The sequence below is a fragment of the Oncorhynchus keta genome, chromosome 8, assembly GCF_023373465.1.
Source record: "Oncorhynchus keta strain PuntledgeMale-10-30-2019 chromosome 8, Oket_V2, whole genome shotgun sequence".
Lineage (NCBI taxonomy): Eukaryota > Metazoa > Chordata > Actinopteri > Salmoniformes > Salmonidae > Oncorhynchus > Oncorhynchus keta.
This window is the reverse complement of record NC_068428.1, coordinates 46895766-46912781: the sequence shown is the minus strand read 5'-3', so window position 1 is coordinate 46912781 and position 17016 is coordinate 46895766. Positions and strand designations below refer to the sequence as shown.

The 17016-nt window shown below is 46.6% G+C and overlaps 1 protein-coding gene across 1 annotated transcript in view; it reads left to right on the top strand.

The window, feature by feature from the left end:
- tdh (L-threonine dehydrogenase) overlaps positions 1 to 16800 on the top strand; it is a 38306-nt gene extending 21506 nt beyond the window's left edge. The window contains exons 7-10 of the mRNA XM_052523348.1: positions 4270 to 4311; positions 4535 to 4625; positions 11587 to 11856; positions 12439 to 16800. Of these exons, the coding sequence (XP_052379308.1) occupies positions 4270 to 4311; positions 4535 to 4625; positions 11587 to 11856; positions 12439 to 12578 (543 nt within the window). The 3' untranslated portion in view covers positions 12579 to 16800. The remainder of the gene's footprint in view (positions 1 to 4269; positions 4312 to 4534; positions 4626 to 11586; positions 11857 to 12438) is intronic.
- Positions 16801 to 17016: the final 216 nt, after the last annotated feature.

Genomic DNA, 17016 nt, shown 5'->3' with positions numbered 1-17016 from the left:
AGCCCTGTTAACAAATACTGTTCATGACGAGAATACTGTCTAGAGCCCTGTTAACCACTGTCTAGAGCCCTCTTGTTGGCGGAGACCGAGAAAAGCCCTGTTAACCAGGTTTTAATGTTTTATGTCCTGTTAACCGAGAATACTGTCCCGAGCCCTGTTAACCAGGACCCTTCATCTAGCTCTGACCATCCTAGAGCCCTGTTAAAAACCTTCTAGAGAACCGAGAATACTGTCAGAGCCCTGTTAACCGAGAATAATCTAGAGCCCTGTTGGTTCATGTCAGTGCCCTGTTAACCGAGAATACTGTCTAGAGCCCTGTTAAGAGAATAATGTCTAGAGCCCTGGCACGAGGACGTCAGAGCCCATCACTGGTGAGCCTGTTAACCGAGAATATCCTGCCATCTTGGCTCAACCGAGAATCTGTCACAGCCCACCAGTTGTCTTTTAGAATACTGTCAAGCCCTGGAAGGTGTCCAGCCCTGTAACCGAGAATAGTAAGCCCTGTTAACTTCCTGTACTGTCTAGGGCCCTGTTAACCGAGACAACTAGAGCCCTGTTCCTGGAGCCATTAACCGAGAATAGCGAGCCCTGAGCACGGAGCCCTGTTAACCGAGAATACTGTCTAGAGCCCTGTTGTCCCCAGCACCAGCCCTGTTCGGAGCCCTGTTCGGGCCCAGCCCTGTTAACCGAGAATACTGTCTCGAGCCCTGTTAACCGAGAATACTGTCTAGAGCCCTGTTAACCCAGAACCATCTATGGAGCCCTGTTCCAGAATCCACTGTCAGAGCCCTGGGAGAGAATGACTGAGAGCCCTGTTAAAAAATATATATAGAATATTGTAAGAAATACAAAATATCTAGCCCTGTTGGGGATCAATTGACAATGAGCCCTTTAGCCGAGAAGCCACTCTGAGCCCTGCTACTCGAGAATACTGTCTGGCCCTGTTGTATTTGACCCCTGTTAACCAGAATACTGTCTCGCCCTGAAATCAGAATACTGTCTAGAGCCCTGTTAACCGAGAATACTGTCTAGAGCCCTGTTAACCGAGAATAAACACCGAGAATACTGTCTAGAGCCCTGTTAACCGAGAATACTGTCTAGAGCCCTGTTAACCGAGAATACTACCAGCCCTGTTAACCGAGAATACTGTCTAGAGCCCTGTTAACCGAGAATACTGTCTAGAGCCCTGTTAACCAGAGAATCATCTAGAGCCCTGCTGTCTAGAGCCCTGTTAACCGAGAATACGCAGCCCTGTTAACCGAGGAACTGTCAGAGCCCTGAGTTAGTCTAAAGCCCTGCGGACTGTCTAGAGCCCTGTTAACCGAGAATACCTAGAGCCCTGTTAACCGAGAATACTGTCTAGAGCCCTGTTAACCAGAATACTGTCTAGAGCCCTGTTAACGAGAATACTGTCTAGAGCCCAACCGAGAATACTGTCTAGAGCCCTGTTAACCGAGAATACTGTCTAGAGCCCTGTTAACCGAGAATACTGTCACAGAGCCCTGTTAACCGAGAATACTGTCTAGAGCCCTGTTAACCGAGAATACTGTCTAGAGCCCTGTTAACCGAGAATACTGTCTAGAGCCCTGTTAACCGAGAATACTGTCTAGAGCCCTGTTAACCGAGAATACTGTCTAGAGCCCTGTTAACCGAGAATACTGTCTAGAGCCCTGTTAACCGAGAATACTGTCTAGAGCCCTGTTGAGAATACTGTCTAGAGCCCAACCGAGAATACTGTCTAGAGCCCTGTTAACCGAGAATACTGTCTAGAGCCCTGTTAACCGAGAATACTGTCCTAGAGCCCTGTTAACCGAGAATACTGTCTAGAGCCCTGTTAACCGAGAATACTGTCTAGAGCCCTGTTAACACGAGAATACTGTCTAGAGCCCTGTTAACCGAGAATACTGTCTAGAGCCCTGTTAACCGAGAATACTGTCTAGAGCCCTGTTAACCGAGAATACTGTCTAGAGCCCTGTTAACCGAGAATACTGTCTAGAGCCCTGTTAACGAGAATACTGTCTAGAGCCCTGTTAACCGAGAATACTGTCTAGAGCCCTGTTAACCGAGAATACTGTCTAGAGCCCTGTTAACCGAGAATACTGTCTAGAGCCCTGTTAACCACAATACTGTCCTAGAGCCCTGTTAACCGAGAATACTGTCTAGAGCCCTGTTAACCGAGAATACTGTCTGGAGCCCTGTTAACCTCACCGAATACTGTCTGGAGCCCTGTTAACCGAGAATACTGTCTAGAGCCCTGTTAACCGAGAATACTGTCTGGAGCCCTGTTAACCGAGAATACTGTCTGGAGCCCTGTTAACGAGAATACTGTCTGGAGCCCTGTTAACCGAGAATACTGTCCGAGCCCTGTTAACCGAGAACACTGTCTCGAGCCCTGTTAACCGAGAATACTGTCAGAGCCCCTGTACTGTCTGGAGCCCTGTTAACCGAGAATACTGTCTAGAGCCCTGTTAACCGAGAATACTGTCAGAGCCCTGTTAACCGAGAATACGGTCTAGAGCCCTGTTAACCGAGAATACGGTCCTAGAGCCCTGTTAACCGAGAATACGGTCAGAGCCCTGTTAACCGAGAATACGGTCTAGAGCCCTGTTAACCAGAATACTGTCTAGAGCCCTGTTAACCGAGAATACTGTCTAGAGCCCTGTTCCCAGAACACGGTCTAGAGCCCTGTTAACCAATACTGTCACAGAGCCCTGTTAACCGAGAATACTGTCTAGAGCCCTGTTAACCGAGAATACGGTCTAGAGCCCTGTTAACCGAGAATACGGTCTAGAGCCCTGTTAACCGAGAATACTGTCTAGAGCCCTGTTAACCGAGAATACTGTCTAGAGCCCTGTTAACCGAGAATACGGTCTAGAGCCCTGTTTTGAATACTGTCTAGAGCCCTGTTAACCGAGAATACTGTCTAGAGCCCTGTTAACCGAGAATACTGTCAGAGCCCTGTTAACCGAGAATACTGTCTAGAGCCCTGTTAACCGAGAATACTGTCTAGAGCCCTGTTAACCGAGAATACACACCTAGAGCCCTGTTCCTCCCATGTCAGAGCTCTACCGAGAATTCTCTTCTCAGAGGCCCTGTTCGGGGTTCATTTAGAGTTTTTTGGGGGGGACTAAAAAGCTACTGTCCTCTGTCTCTCCTTTGTTCTTTTCAAGGCCTTTTAATTCAGCTCGTCGGGTTCATTTAGAGTTTTTGGGGGACTCTAAAGACGCTCTGTGCTTATTATGTTTTATTATGTTAATGAAATCTGACTTTTATATAAAATATATAATAAATATATATCATTTTGAGAGAATGACCCCACTGAATGATCCACAACACGAATAATCATGTTTTGTCTTTTAGTAAAATGTATTTCATAACATAAGGAAGTGTAATTCCATCACCAAAAGCGCCTTTTGGACACCCTAGATAATACTGTAGCTGCCGATGAGCTAAATGGAAGAGTGGCTGGAAACCCTAGACCAGGGGTTCCCAAACTCTTTCACTCACACCCTGTTCCTTTTGGGACCCCCATTCTCAATATTTTGGGATCCCCCTGTTCCAACATTTGAGGATCCCCCCGTTCTGTCCCCCATTCCAATATTTGGGATCCCCCTGTTCCAATATTTGAGGATCCCCCCTGTTCCAATATTTGAGGATCCCCCCGTTCCAATATTTGGGGATCCCCCATTCCAATCTGTTGGGATCCCACTCACACACTTTGGGGACCCCCCTTCAACATTTGGGGATCCCACACCTGTTCCATATCTGGGGATCCCCCCTGTTCCAATATTTGGGGATCCCCCTCTCGGTTCCACATTTGGGGATTCCCCCGTTCAATATTTGGGGATCCCCTCTCACATGCACACATGTCTATTTCTATGGTAACCTCTGTTCATGACACAAACTGTTCACACCTCACACACAGAAAACCTCGTTTTATGCTCTGGCACGGGACGTCAACATCACTGGTTAATCCCCCTGTCCTCCACACACTTCATCTCTCTCATCCTGGACTATAAAAACTTCACCTCTGTCAACCTCCCATCACCTGGTCTCTCTCTCACACACACCTCTGTCCTCTCCACTGGTGAGCCAGAGTATCCATCTTGGCTCACTTAGATCCACAACACACCTGTTTTCCTCCCAACTCTCTGTCTCTGGAGTAACACTTCCACAGGGCTTTGTCCTGGACCACAGCACGGACTCTCTGTTTGTCCCCAGCACCATCACACACCTCTGTCCTCCCACACCTCCTCTCTCTGTGTCCAGAGACCCAGAACCATCTGTCCTCCCACAGAGCTCATGGGAGAGGTGAGAGAAAAAAATATATATATAATATTGTAAGAAATACAAAATATATAGCAAAATTGGGGATCAATTGACAATGAGCATTTAGCCTCAAGCCACTCTGCCCCTGGCTACTCAGGAATCTGGCCTGGTGTATTTGACCCCTTCAGTCGTCTGAAATCATTGGTCTGTGAAGTCGCTATAAGTGAAACACCCTAACCCTTATTGGCCGTCTTCCCTCCAACAGTACTACCACCACCGCTACGGCCTTGACTTCCGCTGTCTGCGCTACCCAGGCATCATCTCTGCTGACTCGCAGCCTGGAGGAGGAACGACAGGTGAGTTAGAGACGCGCACTGTAGCAGAACACCTGTCCCTCACACACACACACACACACACACACACACCTCTGTCCTCACACACTCACACACACACACACACACACACACACACACACACACCACACACTCTCTGTCCTCTCACACACACACACACCTCTGTCCACACACCACACACACACACACCTCACACCACACACACACACACACACCTCTGTCCAGACACACACACACACCTCTGTCTCTCACAGACACACACCTCTGTCCTCCCCTCACTCTCTCTCTCTCTCTCACACACCTCTGTCCTCCCACACACTCTCTCTCTCTCTCACACACCTCTGTCCTCCCTCACACACTCTCTCTCTCACACACACACACACACACCTCTGTCCTCCCTCACACACCTCTGTCCTCCCTCACACACTCTCTCTCTCACACACACACACCTCTGTCCTCCACACACACACTCACACACACACACACACACACACACACACACACACACACACCACACACACACACACACTCTCACACACACACACCTCTGTCCTCTGTCCTCCCTCACACACTCTCTCTCTCACACACACACACACTGTCCTCACACACACTCCTCACACACACACACACCTCTGTCCTCCCTCACACACTCTCTCTCTCTCACACACACACACACACCTCTGTCCTCCCTCACACACTCTCTCTCTCACACACCCCTCTGTCCTCCCTCACACACTCTCTCTCACACACACACACACACACATCTCTGTCCCCCCACACACTCTCTCTCTCTCACACACACACACACACACACACACACACACACACACACACACACACCTCTGTCCTCCCACACACATACATAGCGTAACACCAGTCCCTTCACTATCGTAACTCTATTTGTGTCTGCCTCCTGACTTCAACATGGCATTGGGGTTATGTAGAACATGGTGTTACATAATCACTCTCTCTCAATGATAAGACAGGTAATCTCCTACACCTCTGTCCTGATAATGCTAAGACAGGTAATGCTCCTCAGGGTGACAATGCTAAGACAGGTAACACACCTCTGTCCTCCCATAATGCTAAGACCTCTGTCAGGTAATGATGCTACAGGGTGACAATGCTAACACACACATTAGGTCCCCCTACAGGGTGACAATGCTAACACACACAGGTAACCTCTGCTCCCACAGGCGTGAGTCCCTTCATGCTAAGACATTAGGTAATGCTGCTTCAACATGGCAGGGTTATGATGGTGTTACATAATAATGCTAAGACATGCTAAGACAGGTAATGTTCCTACAGGGTGACAATGCTAAGACATTAGGTAATGCTGCTACAGGGTGATAATGCTAATACAGGTAATGCTGCTACAGGGTGATAATGCTGAGACATTAGGTAATGCTGCTGCGGGGTGATAATGCTGTGACATTAGGTAATGCTGCTACAGGGTGATCATGCTGAGACATTGGGTAATGCTGCTACAGGGTGATAATGCTGAGACATTAGGTAATGCTGCTACAGGGTGATAATGCTGAGACATTAGGTAATGCTGCTACAGGGTGATAATGCTGAGACATTAGGTAATGCTGCTACAGGGTGACAATGCTGAGACATTAGGTAATGTTCCTACAGGGTGACAATGCTGAGACATTAGGTAATGTTCCTACAGGGTGATAATGCTGAGACATTAGGTAATGCTGCTACAGGGTGACAATGCTGAGACATTAGGTAATGTTCCTACAGGGTGATAATGCTGAGACATTAGGTAATGTTCCTACAGGGTGATAATGCTGAGACATTAGGTAATGCTGCTACAGGGTGACAATGCTAAGACATTAGGTAATGCTGCTACAGGGTGACAATGCTAAGACATTAGGTAATGCTGCTTCAGGGTGATAATGATAAGACATTAGGTCTTTGTGCTTATGGCCTTCAGTATTTTTTTGCCAGGGTGATAATGCTAAGACATTAGGTAATGCTGCTACTGGGTGACAATGCTAAGACATTAGGTAATGCTGCTACAGGGTGACAATGATAAGACATTAGGTAATTCTGCTACAGGGTGATAATGATAAGACATTAGGTAATGCTGCTACAGGGCGATAATGATAAGACATTAGGTAATGCTGCTACATGGCGACAATGATAAAACATTAGGTAATGCTGCTACAGTGTGACAATGCTAAGACATTAGGTAATGCTGCTATAGGGTGACAATGCTAAGACATTAGGTAATGTTCCTACAGGGTGACAATGCTAAGACATTAGGTAATGCTGCTACAGGGTGACAATGCTAAGATATTAGGTAATGCTGCTACAGGGTGACAATGATAATACATTAGGTAATGTTCCTACAGGGTGACAATGATAAAACATTAGGTAATGCTGCTACAGTGTGACAATGCTAAGACATTAGGTAATGCTGCTATAGGGTGACAATGCTAAGACATTAGGTAATGCTGCTACAGGGTGACAATGCTAAGACATTAGGTAATGTTGCTACAGGGTGACAATGCTAAGACATTAGGTAATGTGACAATGCTACAGGGTGACAATGCTAAGACATTAGGTAATGCTGCTTCAGGGTGACAATGCTAAGACATTAGGTAATGCTGCTACAGGGTGACAATGCTAAGACATTAGGTAATGCTGCTACAGGGTGACAATGCTAAGACATTAGGTAATGCTGCTACAGGGTGACAATGCTAAGACATTAGGTAATGCTGCTACAGGGTGACAATGCTAAGACATTAGGTAATGCTGCTACAGGGTGACAATGCTAAGACATTAGGTAATGCTGCTTCAGGGTGACAATGCTAAGACATTAGGTAATGCTGCTACAGGGTGACAATGCTGAGACATTAGGTAATGCTGCTACAGGGTGACAATGCTAAGACATTAGGTAATGCTGCTACAGGGTGATAATGCTAAGACATTAGGTAATGCTGCTCCAGGGTGATAATGCTAAGACATTAGGTAATGCTGCTACAGGGCGATAATGCTAGGGAATGCTGCTACAGGTGACAATGCTAAGACATTAGGTAATGCTGCTACAGGGTGACAATGATAAAACATTAGGTAATGCTGCTACAGTGTGACAATGCTAAGACATTAGGTAATGCTCCTACAGGGTGACAATGATAAGACATTAGGTAATGCTGCTACAGGGTGATAATGCTAAGACATTAGGTAATGCTGCTACAGGGTGATAATGCTAGGGCATTAGGTAATGCTGCTACAGGGTGACAATGCTAAGACATTAGGTAATGCTGCTACAGGGTGACAATGCTAAGACATTAGGTAATGTTGCTACAGGGTGACAATGCTAAGACATTAGGTAATGCTGCTACAGGGTGACAATGCTAAGACATTAGGTAATGCTGCTACAGGGTGACAATGCTAAGACATTGGGTAATGCTGCTACAGGGTGACAATGCTAAGACATTAGGTAATGCTGCTACAGGGTGACAATGCTAAGACATTAGGTAATGCTGCTTCAGGGTGATAATGATAAGACATTAGGTCTTTGTGCTTATGGCCTTCAGTATTTTTTTGCCAGGGTGATAATGCTAAGACATTAGGTAATGCTGCTACAGGGTGACAAGGCTAAGACATTAGGTAATGCTGCTACAGGGTGACAATGCTAAGACATTAGGTAATGTCCCTACAGGGTGACAATGCTAAGACATTAGGTAATGTCCCTACAGGGTGACAATGCTAAGACATTAGGTAATGTCCCTACAGGGTGACAATGCTAAGACATTAGGTAATGTCCCTACAGGGTGACAATGCTAAGACATTAGGTAATGTCCCTACAGGGTGACAATGCTAAGACATTAGGTAATGTCCCTACAGGGTGACAATGCTAAGACATTAGGTAATGTCCCTACAGGGTGACAATGCTAAGACATTAGGTAATGTCCCTACAGGGTGACAATGCTAAGACATTAGGTAATGTCCCTACAGGGTGACAATGCTAAGACATTAGGTAATGTCCCTACAGGGTGACAATGCTAAGACATTAGGTAATGTCCCTACAGGGTGACAATGCTAAGACATTAGGTAATGCTGCTACAGGGTGACAATGCTAAGACATTAGGTAATGCTGCTACAGGGTGACAATGCTAAGACATTAGGTAATGCTGCTACAGGGTGACAATGCTAAGACATTAGGTAATGCTGCTACAGGGTGACAATGCTAAGACATTAGGTAATGCTGCTTCAGGGTGACAATGCATTAGGTAATGTTCCTACAGGGTGATAATGCTAAGACATTAGAAAGTGCTTACAGGGTGACAATGCTAAGAAATTAGGTAATGCTGCTACAGGGTGACAAGGCTAAGACATTAGGTAATGCTGCTACAGGGTGACAATGCTAAGACATTAGGTAATGTCCCTACAGGGTGACAATGCTAAGACATTAGGTAATGCTGCTACAGGGTGACAATGCTAAGACATTAGGTAATGCTGCTACAGGGTGACAATGCTAAGACATTAGGTAATGCTGCTACAGGGTGACAATGCTAAGACATTAGGTAATGCTGCTACAGGGTGACAATGCTAAGACATTAGGTAATGCTGCTACAGGGTGACAATGCTAGGACATTAGGTAATGCTCCTATTACCATGGTGATAATGCTAGGACATTAGGTAATGCTCCTACTACCAGGGTGATAAAGCTAGGACATTAGGTAATGCTCCTACTACCAGGGTGATAATGCTAGGACGTTAGGTAATGCTCCTATTACCAGGGTGATAATGCTAGGATGTTAGGTAATACTGCTACGGTATTACCTATGTCTCAACCCCTCCCCTTTATGACACGCCCCTCAGTTAGCCTTGTCCAAGACAGAATTTCCTGAATCCCCTGTTTCTGTAGTGAGACAGCGTGATGTACAGGACACCCCCTGGACAGGACACTAGTCTATCTCCTGTTTCTGTAGAGAGACAGCTTGATGTACCAGGACACCCCCTGGACAGGACACCCCCTGGACAGGACACTAGTCTATCTCCTGTTTCTGTAGTGAGACAGCTTGATGTACCAGGACACCCCCTGGACAGGACACTAGTCCGTCTCCTGTTTCTGTAGTGAGACAGCTTGATGTACCAGGCCACCCCCTGGACAGGACACTAGTCTGTCTCCTGTTTCTGTAGTGAGACAGCTTGATGTACCAGGACACCCCCTGGACAGGACACTAGTCTGTCTCCTGTTTCTGTAGTGAGACAGCTTGATGTACCAGGACACCCCCTGGACAGGACACTAGTCTGTCTCCTGTTACTGTAGTGAGACAGCTTTATGTACAGGACACCCCTGGACAGGACACTGGTCCATCTCCTGTTTCTGTAGTGAGACAGCTTGATGTACCAGGACACCCCCTGGACAGGACACTAGTCCGTCTCCTGTTTCTGTAGTGAGACAGCTTGATGTACCAGGACACTCCCTGGACAGGACACCAGTCCATCTCCTGTTTCTGTAGTGAGACAGCTTGATGTACCAGGACACCCCCTGGACAGGACACTAGTCCGTCTCCTGTTTCTGTAGTGAGACAGCTTGATGTACCAGGACACTCCCTGGACAGGACACTAGTCCATCTCCTGTTTCTGTAGTGAGACAGCTTGATGTACCAGGACACCCCCTGGACAGGACACTAGTCTGTCTCCTGTTTCTGTAGTGAGACAGCTTTATGTACAGGACACCCCCTGGACAGGACACTAGTCTGTCTCCTGTTTCTGTAGTGAGATGGTGTGATGTACCAGGACACCCCCTGGACAGGACACTAGTCTGTCTCCTGTTTCTGTAGTGAGACAGCTTGATGTACCAGGACACTCCCTGGACAGGACACTAGTCCATCTCCTGTTTCTGTAGTGAGACAGCTTGATGTACCAGGACACCCCCTGGACAGGACACTAGTCCGTCTCCTGTTTCTGTAGTGAGACAGCTTGATGTACCAGGACACTCCCTGGACAGGACACTGGTCCATCTCCTGTTTCTGTAGTGAGACTGTGTGATGTACCAGGACACCCCCTGGACAGGACACTAGTCCATCTCCTGTTTCTGTAGTGAGACTGTGTGATGTACCAGGACACCCCCTGGACAGGACACTAGTCTGTCTCCTGTTTCTGTAGTGAGACAGCTTGATGTACCAGGACACCCCCTGGACAGGACACTAGTCCGTCTCCTGTTTCTGTAGTGAGACAGCTTGATGTACCAGGACACTCCCTGGACAGGACACTAGTCCATCTCCTGTTTCTGTAGTGAGACAGCTTGATGTACCAGGACACCCCCTGGACAGGACACTAGTCCGTCTCCTGTTTCTGTAGTGAGACAGCTTGATGTACCAGGACACCCCCTGGACAGGACACTAGTCCATCTCCTGTTTCTGTAGTGAGACGGTGTGATGTACCAGGACACTAGTCTGTCTCCTGTTTCTGTAGTGAGACGGTGTGATGTACCAGGACACTAGTCCGTCTCCTGTTTCTGTAGTGAGACGGTGTGATGTACCAGGACACCCCCTGGACAGGACACTAGTCCGTCTCCTGTTTCTGTAGTGAGACGGTGTGATGTACCAGGACACTAGTCCGTCTCCTGTTTCTGTAGTGAGACGGTGTGATGTACCAGGACACTAGTCCGTCTCCTGTTTCTGTAGTGAGACGGTGTGATGTACCAGGACACTAGTCTGTCTCCTGTTTCTGTAGTGAGACGGTGTGATGTACCAGGACACTAGTCCGTCTCCTGTTTCTGTAGTGAGACGGTGTGATGTACCAGGACACTAGTCCGTCTCCTGTTTCTGTAGTGAGACAGCTTGATGTACCAGGACACTCCCTGGACAGGACACTAGTCCATCTCCTGTTTCTGTAGTGAGACAGCTTGATGTACCATGACACTAGTCTGTCTCCTGTTTCTGTAGTGAGACTGTGTGATGTAAACACATCTTATCTCCTGCCTCCGTTTCTCCAGACTACGCGGTAGCCATCTTTCACGACGCCGTAAAGACGGGGAAGTTTGAGTGCAACCTGAAGCCAGACACGCGGCTGCCCATGATGTACATCGACGACTGTCTGCGTGCCACCGTGGAGATGATGGAAGCGCCCGCAGACACCCTCTCCATGAGGACCTATAACATCAACGCCATGAGCTTTACCCCTGAAGAGCTGGCTCAGGAGGTCCAGAAGCAGCTGCCGGACCTGGAGGTCACCTACGACATCGACCAAGTCAGACAGGCCATCGGTAAGATCATTTTATTGATGCTTTTATTTATCTTGGTTTGGAGTTGCAAAATTCCTAATGTTTTCCTGAAAAATCCAGTGGGAAGATTCCCTACTGATTCTGGGAAGATTCCCTACTGATTCTGGGAAGATTCCCTACTGATTCTGGGAAGATTCCCTATTGATTCTGGGAAGATTCCCTACTGATTCTGGGAAGATTCCCTATTGATTCTGGGAAGATTCCCTACTGATTCTGGGAAGATTCCCTACTGATTCTGGGAAAATTCCCTACTGATTCTGGGAAGATTCCCTTCTGATTCTGGGAATCCTCTAACCCGGGGATTTCTTGAAAAGCTGGGAATTAGCAACCATTTGAGATCAATGAACGAGGAAGACCAGTCTAAATACGCCACACGAGGCCTCGTCATTGAGATTCTCCAAACGTACATGCATTTTAAGGTTTTGGTGAAGTTTTAATGTAGAAACGAACAACAACAAAGTCTTGTGACAATTTGACCAACAAAAAAAAAACCAAAAGTGTCAAAGACTTTGGAGTAGGAAGACATTGACAATGTCCCCCCCCCCCTCTTCTCTCCCTTTACAGCCGACAGCTGGCCAATGAACTTTGACGACTCTAACGCACGGAACGACTGGGGCTGGAAACACGACCACGACCTCCCGGAGCTCGTCCAGACCATGCTCAACTACATCGGCTCAGACTCGCGCATCGCAAAGGCTAACTGAGGGGGCCAGAGGTGGCGTGATGCTGGGTGGCGTGATGCTGGGTGGCGTGATGCTGGGTGGCGTGATGCTGGGTGGGGTGATGGAGCAGTGTTTCTTTGTACATACTGTAAAGACTGTTGTTTTATAGGAGGGAGACACGTGGTGTGTAAATAGTCGTTTTGTCATTTGGAAGGGCTCTCAATCTGTCTGTGTGTCTCGGTGTCTGTCTGTGTGTCTCGGTGTCTGTCTGTGTGTCTCGGTGTCTGTCTGTCTGTGTGTCTCGGTGTCTGTCTGTCTGTGTGTCTCGGTGTCTGTCTGTGTGTCTCGGTGTCTGTCTGTGTGTCTCGGTGTCTGTCTGTCTGTGTGTCTCGGTGTCTGTCTGTCTGTGTGTCTCGGTGTCTGTCTGTCTGTGTGTCTCGGTGTCTGTCTGTCTGTGTGTCTCGGTGTGTCTCTGTGTGTCTGTGTGTCTCTGTGTCTATCTGAACAAGTTACTAGAACGTGGTTGCGTGAGAAGTAGCGAGCCGATTCCCCTCCTCTCCCTCCCTCCCTCCCTCTCAGGAAGGAGGAGAGGTTGGAACACAGGGTCTGAGAAAATGTTGAGATAAAACATCGGAGGGGTTGACTCCGTGGGCTTGACTCCGTGGGCTTGACTCCGTGGGCTTGACTCCGTGGGCTTAAAAGAATCCTTCTCTCTGTGGGAGAGCTGATGTTATAAAGTTCACCTCTGCGTATGTAAAGCTATTGCAAAGGGGTTCACTGTTGTAGAAGTATTTCTCAGCCAAAAGCTGAGAATTCAGGTTTCAAAAGGTCCTACATTTACAGTCATAATCACAATTTAGATTGAAGAGGTTTATTTAATATAAGCGGTGTTTGATGCACTTTAGAGTAAGAGAGGAAAATGATTTAAAACCCTTCAAAAAACCATCAAACATACATTGAGGTGTGGAGGAACACATCGAGTACAAAGTGTTTTCTGCCCACTGAACCACGGACTGGGAACCACGGACTGGGAACCACGGACTGGGAACCACGGACTGGGAGTCATGGTGACTCCATGTGTTTCTGGCACTTGTATGTGAAGTGTGTGAATGAATAGACCTCCGTTCCTCTGGAATCCTTCGGTTGTATCGCAAATGGCACCCTATATGATGGCACCCTATTCCCTATATGATGGTACCCTATTCCCTATATGATGGTACCCTATTCCCTATATGATGGTACCCTATTCCCTATATGATGGCACCCTATTCCCTATATGATGGTACCCTATTCCCTATATGATGGCACCCTATTCCCTATATGATGGTACCCTATTCCCTATATGATGGTACCCTATTCCCTATATGATGGTACCCTATTCCCTATATGATGGTACCCTATTCCCTATATGATGGTACCCTATTCCCTATATGATGGTACCCTATTCCCTATATGATGGTACCCTATTCCCTATATGATGGCACCCTATTCCCTATATGATGGTACCCTATTCCCTATATGATGGCACCCTATTCTCTATATGATGGTACCCTATTCCCTATATGATGGTACCCTATTCCCTATATGATGGTACCCTATTCCCTATATGATGGTACCCTATTCCCTATATGATGGTACCCTATTCCCTATATGATGGTACCCTATTCCCTATATGATGGTACCCTATTCCCTATATGATGGTACCCTATTCCCTATATGATGGTACCCTATTCCCTATATGATGGTACCCTATTCCCTATATGATGGTACCCTATTCCCTATATGATGGCACCCTATTCTCTATATGATGGTACCCTATTCGCTATATGATGGTACCCTATTCCCTATATGATGGTACCCTATTCCCTATATGATGGTACCCTATTCCCTATATGATGGTACCCTATTCCCTATATGATGGTACCCTATTCCCTATATGATGGTACCCTATTCCCTATATGATGGTACCCTATTCCCTATATGATGGTACCCTATTCCCTATATGATGGTACCCTATTCCCTATATGATGGTACCCTATTCCCTATATGATGGTACCCTATTCCCTATATGATGGTACCCTATTCCCTATATGATGGTACCCTATTCCCTATATGATGGTACCCTATTCCCTATATGATGGTACCCTATTCCCTATATGATGGTACCCTATTCCCTATATGATGGCACCCTATTCCCTATATGATGGTACCCTATTCGCTATATGATGGTACCCTATTCCCTATATGATGGCACCCTGTTCCCTATATAGTGGCACCCTATGCCCTATATAGTGGCACCCTATGCCCTATATAGTGGCACCCTATGCCCTATATAGTGGCACCCTATGCCCTATATAGTGGCACCCTATGCCCTATATAGTGGCACCCTATGCCCTATATAGTGGCACCCTATTCCCTATATAGTGGCACCCTATGCCCTATATAGTGGTACCCTATTCCCTATATAGTGGCGCCCTATTCCCTATATGATGGCACCCTGTTCCCTATATAGTGGCACCCTATGCCCTATATAGTGGCACCCTATGCCCTATATAGTGGCACCCTATGCCCTATATAGTGGCACCCTATTCCCTATATAGTGGCACCCTATGCCCTATATAGTGGCACTCTATGCCCTATATAATGGTACCCTATATAGTGGCACCCTATTCCCTATATAGTGGTGCCCTATTCCCTATATAGATGGTACCCTATTCCCTATATAGTGGTACCCTATTCCCTATATGATGGCACACTATGCCCTATATAGTGGCACCCTATTCCCTATATAGTGGTACCATATTCCCTATATGATGGCACCCTATTCCCTATATAGTGGCACCCTATTCCCTATATGCTGGTACCCTATATAGTGGCACCCTATGCCCTATTTTCCCATATTCTCTATTCCCCTATAATGCCAATAGGGTCCCATTTGGGATGCCCAGTTTGACTGGTTAAATATGGACGGTTTCCTTCAGTTGGTAATGTAGGCGTCAGGGATGCCCGTTTTCACCCTCTAACTCTGTTCTTCATAGGGGTGTTGTGGATGTTATATATATATATATATGACATTTCTGCTGGTTATACGTTTTTCTTTTCAGATGCTATTGTTGTTAATGAATCCGATGCTATAAGCTTTTTCACACAGCAGTGATCTTAGTGATCTTAGCCCCAGGCTAAGACGGACCCTGGACTAGCTTATCCTGTCTTCACGGTTCACACACAAGCTTTTAGTGATGACTTGTTTAAACCTCACTGTCCGCCTGCCTGACCTCGGGGGGATAAACTGTTTCACTTTTGAAATGCGATCTCGCGCCCCTGTACAGAGAATTCTGTGCACAGACGAGACATCAACTTTTCCGATCCAGGCGAAATCGTGCAACAATATTTTATTGTCATGGATAGCCATTATCCAAGTACATATCTAATATGAAAACGGAGGAAAGAGCTTGATGCCCTTCCAGCTGTAGAGTTTGTGGCTTCGGTTGGCTAAGCTAAGTGAGAAGTTAGCCAGCCGGCAATTTTATTATTATTTTTTATTAGCCATAGAAACCAAAAGTTTTTGCATAGATGACAGTATTGTTTTTATTTATTTTTATTTTTTATTTTTGTCCTCTGATAGAAGGATGAAATAGAATAAATGTATTTATTAAAATGGCAGAACGCATCACAAGCGTATGTAAGTTAAGTGAATGTGCAGTTTTTGTGATTGGACAGTAAAGATTCTATGCGTTGTTCTTGACCCGTTTTGGTCACTGGCTATTTTGGCACCGTGTTTCTGGGGCCCTGAAAAGTCGTCTCTAACCCTGCTCTGGAACAGGGCCCGGCTAGCCCTGGGCTAAGGTTGGTGTGAATATTCGCTTAGGCCTGGGCTAAAATCTCCCATAGCCCAGGCCTCACGAGGCTCTTAGCCCTGGGCTAAAATCTCCCATAGCCCAGGCCTGACGAGGCTCTTAGCCCTGGGCTAAAATCTCCCAAAGCCCAGGCCTGACGAGGCTCTTAGCCCTGGGCTAAAATCTCCCATAGCCCAGGCCTGACGAGGCTCTTAGCCCTGGGCTAAAATCTCCCATAGCCCAGGCCTGACGAGGCTCTTAGCCCTGGGCTAAAATCTCCCATAGCCCAGGCCTGACGAGGCTCGTAGCCCCGAGTTAAGGTGCAGTGTGAATGCATCTTTTCTATGTGAAAGTTGAAACAAATGTGTTTTTTTCAATCACAAAATCTCCTTTTGTCATTAAAGATTTTTTTTCTTCTTTTCTCTCAACTATCTCAGTCATTGTTTCTCTTGTTTTGTGCCTCGTTCTGTTTGTTTCTATATATTGTTATTCTGCCTCCTCACTGATACTTTTTTTTTTTAATCATTGTATTTTCCTAAGTCTCCTGTACGTTTCTAGCTATGACATGACAAGAAGTGTTATAAGGCAGTATTAGTAAAGCCACATTACTACCGGAGGTGTTTTATAAGGCTGTGTTTATAACA